The sequence below is a fragment of the Vigna unguiculata genome, chromosome 3 (assembly GCF_004118075.2).
Source record: "Vigna unguiculata cultivar IT97K-499-35 chromosome 3, ASM411807v1, whole genome shotgun sequence".
NCBI classification, from domain to species: Eukaryota; Viridiplantae; Streptophyta; class Magnoliopsida; order Fabales; family Fabaceae; genus Vigna; species Vigna unguiculata.
In genome coordinates this window covers 49,885,501-49,896,235 of record NC_040281.1, presented here as the reverse complement: position 1 = coordinate 49,896,235, position 10,735 = coordinate 49,885,501, and the positions used below count along the sequence as shown (strand labels likewise).

The following is a 10,735-nucleotide window of genomic DNA, read 5'->3' as shown; positions in this document are numbered from 1 at the left end:
AAATGTTTTTTTACTTCAATTTTTTAAATTCTAATGAATATTTTTTTATATACTAATAAAAGTTACAATACATCACTTGATAATAATGATGCAAATAACAAATAATAAATAAAATAATAAAATTTTAACATAGATCTTGTATCTTTTGAACTTCAATATATGTTGGATGGTGATAAAAAATATTCATGGCAATTACATTAAATTTTTATATTGTAGTAAATAAAAGTTATTTATAAAATTATAGTGAAAAAATTACAGTATGATTAATAATGAGTTAGAAAATAAAAAAAATAATTAGATAAAATATATTGAAATAGTATTCTACATGATGAAAATAAACAACAAATAAAAATACTAAAAAAATTAACAAATGTGTGTCTTATAAACAATTTGAGAGATTATTGAAAGAAACCGCGTAAAGGAAAACAAATTGATGAATGATACCTTAGAGATCTAAGAAAACTTTTCAAATATCAACATATATACTCAATGGTCGAGAAATAACAAAAAATATTTTAGCGAAACAAAAAAGTTCTTCAAATTAAACAAAAATTAATAATAATAAGTAAAGAGTTTATATATATATATATATATATATATATATATATATATATATATATATATATATATATATATATATATATATATATATATATATATTACTTAGTAAATGAATGGTCTATGCTATTAAACACTTAAATTGAGAGTATTCAACATTCTCATGTTAAAGTAAAATATACAATAAATAAAAATATAAAAATAATAGAAATATTCAAATGAGAGACATAATTTTTTTTAATTGACATACATAATTTTAACATAACTACATACATGTTATGACAACATAAAAAATATATTGGGGATGCAAATGAGTTTCATGACAGACCAAATAATTAAAAGAAATAAAAAATAGAAAGTATATATATATATGTTTACTTAATTAATTATGAATATTTTAATAAATTAAACGGGAACGGTATGACGGGAATATGTATATCCTCGTATCCATATCCGATCAATGTGAAGATTTTCTATCAAAACAGAAACGAGTTTGGACAATATTCATAGAGATAGGTTTATTTGTTATCTCTACTCACTGTGATGCAAGTAAACATTGTGTATAAAAACATTTATTTTGTACACTTGCAGAAGTTAAAATACAATTTCTCTCAAATAATGTCTCTTTGGAATTTTGTGTATGAAAAAGTCCCCAAAGAAAACAACACGTTGGAAGCCGCATGGCGCTGTAGCTTGTAGCGAAGTATCCGCTTCAATGCCTACTAATTTCTTATCATTAATGCTTCGAGGCTTTCATTAGTTGCAACACAAATACACACTTTCCATCAATCTTTCCAAGAAATAATCCCCTACCCACTTCACTAAGAAAACAATCAAATATTGAACAAAAATTCCATATATATATATATATATATATATACATTAGGACATTCGTACACAATCACATCAAAACATTATCACTAAATACTTTCTCTAGACATGGATGTGAATCTAGATAGGATACTAATACCTTTAATTTTGTGCGTGGGAATATTCATTCACAATTTAAGGTCATCAACCTCTTTTCAAGCGTATTTTGTGATTCACACGATAATTTTCGGCATTCTTGTAGGAACTCGCAAGCTATTTATCAGTTGAAAAGGTTTCAACTTTATTTTCTTCATTTTTTCTTATCTCTTAATTTTCAGTAAATTTTAAAATTAGTCCATTTCATTTAATTTTTTTAATCATATTTTGTCAGGTTTATTTGATATTTCGTACGCATTTCAAGATTGTATTTGAATTATTTATATTGTTTGACACATTTTTATTTTAATGTCGAGAGTTCTTAGGAGAACTTTTTCCCAAATCTACTTCAATGGCTTCCATTCACTATGAAAAAGGAGGGAGAAGGATAATTTTCCTAGGAGACGAAGATGAAGAAGAAAGGATTCACACTAAAGGAAAAAAAGGAATGAATTTTAAACGTGCACACCACTTTGCTTTGATTATTGGATTTTAAAAACTTTCGCTTATATTTTCTCTATAAATAAGTTATTTAAAAAAATGAGAATAAGAGTTTTCACATAATAAGTTATTATGAATTATTTTTATCATAAATTGTGTGGAGCTCACAATGTATTAAGGACCGAAAGAAAAGTTAGTAAAGTAAATACTTAAATTTATAATGGAAAACATAAAATTATATTTAGTTTAACTTTTATAAAATTTATAATGAACTGAAAGTTTATGTCCATTAAAAATCTAATTTTTTTTCATAGAATTGGTATATCAAAGTTCAGCAAACATTTTAATTTAGTTTTGATTATCTCTTTAAGCAATAAATTATAAAATAATTCTTAATGTACGTTGAAGAATTGTAAATTTTTATCTATGTACACAAAATGTTTTTTCTTAATTTCTCTCAACAATATCTGCTAATGAAACATTCACATCAAGATCTTTTTAAAGAATGTACTTAAAATTGTTTTATGCAAACAACTTTATTTTAGAAAGATGGAGTGATAGTCTTTGTTTTGCAAAGTCTGCATCTTGTATCAGCCTATGATATACATGATAAAGAAAAGAAGTAATCATGCATGTCTTGTATTTGAGTAAATGCATAAATCACACACATCTAATGTTGGATGGACAACATTCAATGTGTCTATATTCTTGAACATGGTCAGAAAGACAAAGAAGATGTAAGAAATACAACCTCACAACTTCCAAAAATATTTGTAACGGATATTTTCATTTCAATTCTATATATAGTAGACTCTTGTGAACAAGGACAAACCTTAGCATGGTGTGACGACGATCATGCCCCTCCAAAAATTTTCAAATAAATAAACTAATATATAAATAAAAATAAAATTTTATAGATTTAATTTATTTAATATGGTTAAATATACTCTGAATCCCTAAAGGGAAATTGTAATTCTTTTATGTTCCAAACTTTGATACATTTTGATTTTTAACATTTAAAAATGAATGGACATAGTTGTGTTAATTTAATGACATTAAATTTATTTAACGTGTTAAACGAAATTCTTGATAAACATTTGAGCCTGAAAAAAATGTTAAATAGTGTAAGTAGTTTAAACATCAATCTAAAACATTATTTGACACGTTAACAAAATTCAACACAATTAGGTTAAAGTGACTATATTTATTCATTTTTTAAATTTGATGAACAAATTGTATCAATGTTTGGAGTAGAAAATAATTCCAATTTCGTGTAAGTTACCAGACAAAAACATTTTAACCCCATTTAGGATGTTTCATACCTTAAAAAAATTATATCTATTTTGGCATTCCCAAAATAATTTATGAAGATCTGTCACTGCTTTTGAAGAAAGATTAACAAAACTTTTATTAATCTTTAGCAATCCTTAACCCTAATGTGTGAGTCAAAGCACTATTTGTGTTCATAGCAACCTAAAAAAGTATTTATCATCTTGTATTCATATTAGAATTAGAAGGTTGTTCTCTTTCTATGAACAAAATATGTTATCGGTTAAATCAAACCTATCAAACCTATGTTTATCAAAGTGTTTTAATAGAAGTTGTTGGATAAAAATAATTCTCATACTTTGTCAAAAGTGATTGTATCCAAACAATTCTTATTACTTGGTCAAGAGTGATTATTGAATGTATAATTATTGTTTAGTAAGGAACTCTGGTCTAAGTTCTTAACTAAAAATTAAATTATTAATTCAATTTTAGAATTAGTACATATAAAGCTTTTAAAATAAAAATTGACAAAAGTAATCACATTTAATTATTGATAAAAAAGTTAAACAATAGATATTAAAAAGATTAAAATGAATACATAATGAGGAAAATTACTTAACAATGAGATTAAGAAGCTTACATAATAACAAATTGCAACATGAGACATAAAATTAATTTTTATTGTTCTCTTGACCAAATCTTTCTTTTCTTTTATGAGAATAAGCTTTGTATGGTTGACATATTTTTCTATCGTAGTTTTTATATCAAACAAATCAATATTATTATAAGTGGTTATGCTCTAGTCCTCTTCCCTTGTTCTTGAACTATGTTGGTTTTTTATCCTATTAGGTAATGCCCTAATAAACTTGTGTCGGGTGACGTCTCTAAATATGAAGACAATAAGTATCCATAGCAAAATCCATGCTTCTTTCGTGAAGAGTTATCCATAAAATATGCATACCATTTTGGTTTATCTCCCAAGAATATAATACAACTTTAAATATTTTAATTGTATCATACTTATAAATCTGCAACGTTCTTTAAACTTTCACTTTTCTTTTTCTATAGGTATCTTATTTATAATTAACATCCATCAAACTTTTGAGCTCGACTCCATCAAGATTTCAAAAATGTCTCGAACCTCTTCACAAACTGGTCGTGTTTTTCATCATAATCTCTTTTAAACTATTCTAACTCTTCTCCTTACCCTTTGATAAATCTTAAATGGCTTTGATAATATATATATAATTCTGTATATGAATAGGAGGCATCGCATCGCATGCATATCAATATAATTACACGAACTATAGTGGGAGAGGCCAAGTGGGTGACAAATTCAGATAGAGACATGGACCGAACAAGTTACTTATTTGTACAATTAAACTAATCCAACTAGTGGGTTTGGCTCAAAACATCACTCTCAAACAACTTCCCTTCCTTTCAAATTTTATATTATACCCACAAAAACAATAAAACAAAAACTAGTGTAAACCAACCTGAGAGTAGAGTTGAGATGTCAAACCAAGGTTCAACAAACATTTATATATCCATATACAATACAAGACAATAGATTTACGTTACGTGCACCAAGGTATGGCCTTTGACAAAATTTAAAGTAGTCTAAATCAAATGCCAAACCCAGCTTCACGGCACATTATGTACATATATAAGACAATATGGCCGTTGACGACAGAACACCCTAGATTCTCGGAAGAGAGATAAATCATAGAAAGAAAAAACTAAGCTGTCCGAGAATTTATTCAGACACACGCACACAGCGTGTTTATAGTAAGATTGAAAGGTAGAAGAAAACAACGTCCTATACGTTACTATTATTGGTTAACATGGAGACTAAAATTTAAATTATTAACTGATAAGGTGTAGTGTAAATTAATTAGGACTGATATCATACTCAAATTCGGAATATTAATTGTCTTAATAGCAAGCAATAGCATGGATTGCACAATCTATCACTCGAAAGGAAGATGGATTGTGAGGAATAACTATGAAAGTGTTATTCATGACACAATGTCTGCATTAAAAGCATACCTAATCAGCCAACTGAACTCAAATTCTACAAGAACATGAACCTGGTAAACCTCTGAAAACAATGCTGGTACCGATACACAGTGAAGAAGATTACAGACACAACAAACAAGGATAGAAGAGCAACAACTAGGAATCCTCCCATTACAATGTTGTCAGCAGCAAATGCATGTGAAAGTGCAGATAGAATGAACTCTAGGAATTAGTTACCCTGCTGGAAGCGACACGTTAATGTCAGCTGGCTTATTCTTGGCCTCTGCTGCTGGCATAGCAGACCAAGTTTCTCCGCGGATGGAAGTTGCTGATGATAGAATTGGTATTGGATCAAGAGTGGAGATGGGAACAACTGCTGCTGCTGTCACACTTGATATAACTTCATGTTTCTGTTTTCTTGGCTTCTGTTCATGTTGGTTTCCTGCCAGAAAACTTCCTACCACTACCTGATACATATCAGTTAATTGGAAAATAAGAATGGTCAGAATGGTATAAAACTTGTCATTGAATACTAAATTATCATCTAGTACATGAAACTTGAAACTAAATTGTTGTTACAATTCATCCAAACAAATTCTATGCATACTTCATTGTTAAAAAGAAAGAGGAATAAATCTGTGAATTGAAAACGTACCTGCACAGGACTTGCAGCTACTAATAAACCAGCTACTCCTCCACCTACAACACGTCCATCAGGGCTTGCCAAAGATACACTCATGCCACCGGATCTGCTTCGTGTTCCTCCACTTTCACTGGGCATGAATGAGCCAGATAAAGACAGAATTTCAAACCGTCCCTGTGGAAACAGCAGCAAGAGAGATTGGATTTCTTCGTGTTAGGAACGCTAATTAAGTGCTATGTGATACTTCAAATATGAATGCAGAATGAAAAGAAGTCATCCGGTGGAGCTAGAGTTTTGACTTTGTTTGATGAAACTATTGACAGTAATCAGTAGCAGTAACCAAGAGTAACCAACTCAACAACGTACCCAAAGGCAAAAACAAAGAAAATAAAGGACATGCTAGAAATCAAATGCAAAAAACAAAGTTCAGATAGGCAGGAGTGGTAGCATTATTTAACAGTGCAGAGTCAATAAAACTGCTCAGAGACCCTCAAACATATTGTTTTTTACCGGTTAATCATCAAGTTGATATAGTGTGCTAACGTAGCAACGGATCCGAAAATTTCAAACAGGGAAAAAAAAAACACAGCAAAGTTTACATTCTAATCACACAACAACAGGTATATTTTAACATATATCACAAAACATAACTTGGGACAGCAAATAATACGAAAGAGGGAGATATCAGCATTAGAAACATCCAGATCCATCCTTTTAATAGTTACACTTCTAATCATAAAAAAAATGAAACATCACCATTAAGTATAAACTACACAGCTAAAATTTAGAGCATTATAATAATAAGAGGAAGGAACAACATAGAAATAGGTTATCAGCAAATATTTGTAGTATGTATTTTTCTGAAAAAGAGTAAATGCAAATTCAATAATCGGGCGGATAACAGTAGCTGACATATAAAGTTTCCTCAACGAATGTTACTAAGAAATAAAAAAAAATAACTAAAAATAAATTAAATATTTTGTTCATGGAATAAAATGATACTATCAAATTACAGAAATGTTTCACCTCATATGTCAATGTGCCCCCAGAAGAATCGGGCTGACGAAGTGTGACACTTGATATGACACCATTAGCTGAAAGAATGCATATAGCTCGAGGCCCTTGCTGAGAAAATGATATTACCTTCATAGTCACATCCTAAGATAACAAAAACAAACCAATTCTTTCTTGTCAACCATCATAACAAATATTTTTCACTTATCACAGTAAACAACAAAATGAACATAATCATTCCTGGAAACTAACAAGCTGAAGTATGCTCTCTCTCTCTCTCTATTCTCTTTCTCATTCTTTTGATAATTAATGGTTCATCTTTCATACAATTATCACTTTGTATGGCAAAAGGCATGCAACATATGTTAAAGTCAGAGAGAATGAGGCCAAAGAAAAAGTGAAAAACGGACCACAGGGGAAACATTTGAAGGAGGGAGGAGAAATAAAAGTAATAGATACAATGATTATTTTCGGTGGAATTTTTGTTTCAAACCAAGAAAATGACAGATATATTATTCCAGCAATAATTTTGGCTACTCCCTGACCATGAATGCGAGAAATGTTATTTTGCATTGCATAAGATGAGCAAAACAAGTAACAGATATTTCTGACGCTTACCTCCCCAGAATTAACAGTGATGATATGGGGAGTGAAATTAGCACCAACTGAGCATGCAACCCATTCACCTGAATAAGGGTAGAAAAAAAATTATCAATAAAATTGGAAATGAGAAAGTCTCGGTTTCTATTAAAAGGCGTTTTAAATATAGGCCAAATAAAGAATGACAAATATTTATATCAGATTTTCCATCTAAAAAGTTGAAACATTATATTGTCATAGATTGAGGAATAATGTTGATAGCGCATGTTATGAACTACTTATAAATTTCATTTTAAAACTCAGCATAATGTTGGTTAAATAAATGATACAAGTCTTCAGACATTTATCGTGTATCCAATACATATGAAATATCATATTATTACCATCTTATACACAGAAACTACCTTCACGAAGCCTAGACTATTGAAATTTATACCTCTTTACTTTTTTAGAGATGGAACAGAAAAATAGAGGTCCTGATTAATACGTTTACAGTGTGAGCAAAGAGTTTGTTTCCCATTTAAATCTGAGAATAATATTAGGTGGGTGTGCATGAGTGTGTACATATATATATCCCAAGAAGCAAACAAAGCTGGTGATCGAGAAAGAAGGACCACGTAATAGCATTGCATCATGTATGAACTAAGAAGTAGTAAATAGCGTTGGTTGATGTGAGAAGACCAAAAGGAGGACCTGATGTCAACTTGGACTTTGGACCTCACCTCTTGCCAAACAACACACACTCACTCAATGCACAACAATATTAAAGTCCTTCCATCACTCTACCCCTAGAAAGCAACACCCACAACACACACACATAACCACAAAAACCAAATAACTAAAAAAAATAAAAAATCAGCATTTTTACTTTTCCTCCTATAAGTCCAGATGGTAGTACCTAACATAGTACCTAGAAAGATTTGGTTTGGTTTGGTTTGGGTTCCTACGATCATGTTTGAACTGCAAAAACGACAGGCATAACGAGATTCCACCGTCCCATACCGACCCACAAAGCTAACTCACTTTTCAGGACAACAATTACCCTAACTTAGGTCATCCAATCAATCAAAGGTCCCACACTGTCAATGTGACTCTGCCTCACTCTCATTCCACTTCTCCCTATAACCCAATTTTTCATTTTTCATTTTCCATTTTCCAACACCAAAATCCTACTCACAACAAAATATACCACCACCTCAACTCAAACTACTTTTTTCCTTTCAAAATAAACTCAAACCAAAAAGATTTGTTTATTACCTAAATTCTCCAACTCAAATTTGGCTTTGCTCACGGAACTCGTTGGTTTTATCTTTCCACGCTTCTCCGACGAGAAATCGATCACCGGCGGCAACGGAGCGGAGGAAGATATCGGCTTCGGAGACAGCGCCATGGTCACCGAGCCGTCCGGTGCGTACTTTCTCGGACGCCCTCTCTTCTTTTTAGCTGGCATCGTCGTCGCCGGCAACGCTTCCATCGCCACCGTGTGCGGTAGTTGTGGTTGTGCCGGAGGAGCACTCCCCGCCGTCGCCGGAATTTGCGTCGTGGATCCGCTTGCGGGAGCTGGGTTGTCGGTCCTCGGAGCTACATGGTAATCCGACGGAGCATCCGATCCCACCACCGTAACGCCGCCGCTGCTAACACCGCCACTTGACTCCATGTTCAAACACTTGTGAAGTAGCAGTCACACATAACATAAACTAAAATCACGCATCAGTATCTCATTTTTTTTCCTCAACAATTCGATCACCCCAACTCCTCCTCTCTACTATGCTGGGAAAAAAATATTTTAGAAAATACGAAGATTTATGCAAGAAAAATGAGAAAATCAAATTAAAAGTCTGAGGAGCTGAGCATAAAACAAGATGTGAAAAATCTGCAGCTTTGCACCCTTTGCATAAATTTTGTGGTTAAAATAAATTAGTAGGATTGGATGAAACTGGAAAAATAAAAATGATGAGCTGAAATTTTGTTGAGAAAATAATGAGTTTTGATAAATATAGATGGGGGAAATATTGTGCAGAAAGAAAGAGTGAAATTTGAAATATTTTGAGTTTCCAAGGGAAATGAAAATGGGCAGATAAAATGAATCTTTGTTTTTGTGATCAGGTAATTGGGTTCCTAACTTTCCTAAGACTGTCCAAATTGAGATTAAAAAATTATAGGGAAGGAAAAGGAGATATACTGAACAGGAGCATTAAAAATGATTTTAGTGAATTAATATTTAATTGGGAAATAATATTTTAAGGGAAATAATTATTTGGTTTTGGTTGGAATCTGGTGGAGAAATGTATAAAATAGTATTAAAGTTGTTGGGAGGGGCTTTCTTTTTCTTTCCCCCATTTAAAAATATATAATAATGTGTGAATATGGACAAAGGAGAAAAAAAAAATAAAGAAAAAATAAAGAAAAGAATCACCACACGTTACCATATGATTTTATTAGGTGAATGAAAAAGTAAAATAGGTTGCCATGAACCAAAGAAACTACCCTCCAAAGGAAAGGGAAGGCATGCTAGAGAGTCTCTCAAGGCAACCCATGAATGACAATATCATAATACCTATTACCCAATTACTCTCACTCCATCTTATTTCATTTTAAAACATAAATCATATCCACCTGTAACAATTCAAATTATACAAACAAATAAATTAATCATTACTTCATCAATTTTCTTTATTGAGTTTGTATGCATTCAGTGTTGTTATATTTTAAATAATTTGATTAGAAGAAGAGAAACGTACGTTTTAAACTAAACCGAAATTTTCATTTTAAAATATTCTAATTTTTGTTTCTGAAATAAATAAAAAATTAAAGTGCAACTTGTTCTAATCTTAATTGAGATGAGTTTTAAAATATGTTACCTAAATACAGAGGTAAGTTTAGGAATGTAATATCAAGAAATGAGTAGTAAAAAAAGAAAAGAGAAAATAAAACGAAAAGGAACCGTGACCCGCACTTCCGCTTTTTTCACGCTTAAACAAAACTTTATTTATGAGTGGAATAAATTGTAAAGCAAGACATTCATAAATTCCCCCTCCACTTAGAAAGGAAAGTTAATTTGAGAAAGATATACATGACACCATGAAACCAATAAATTAAAAAAATTAAAATAAAAATAAAAACAGTACAATAAACAGTGACTCTGCTTCTTTGCTTCTTCCAAGTTCCAGTATTTGCCTATCACAAACTGCTGCTTTTCCACTTTCAAATCTAACTATTGACCAA

The 10,735-nt window shown here is 31.0% G+C and overlaps 1 protein-coding gene across 1 annotated transcript; it reads right to left on the bottom strand.

The window, feature by feature from the left end:
- Positions 1-5,143: 5,143 nt before the first annotated feature.
- On the bottom strand, positions 5,144-9,639 carry LOC114178684 (AT-hook motif nuclear-localized protein 1-like). The gene is made up of 5 exons (XM_028064732.1): positions 8,768-9,639; positions 7,529-7,596; positions 6,923-7,054; positions 5,909-6,070; positions 5,144-5,720 (listed from the first exon to the last, which is right to left on the bottom strand). The coding sequence occupies exons 1-5, from the start codon at positions 9,165-9,167 to the stop codon at positions 5,487-5,489; spliced, it is 996 nt and encodes a 331-aa protein (XP_027920533.1). The 5' UTR covers positions 9,168-9,639; the 3' UTR covers positions 5,144-5,486.
- Positions 9,640-10,735: the final 1,096 nt, after the last annotated feature.

Coding starts and splice junctions, on each gene's coding strand:
- LOC114178684 (XM_028064732.1), bottom strand. CDS start 9,167: ATGGAGTCAAGTGGCGGTGTTAGCAGCGGCGGCGTTACGGTGGTGGGA. Junction 7,597..8,767: donor ATTTGAGTTGGAGAATTTAG/GTAATAAACAAA, acceptor ACCCTTATTCAG/GTGAATGGGTTGCATGCTCA. Junction 6,071..6,922: donor GGGGCACATTGACATATGAG/GTGAAACATTTC, acceptor CTGTTTCCACAG/GGACGGTTTGAAATTCTGTC.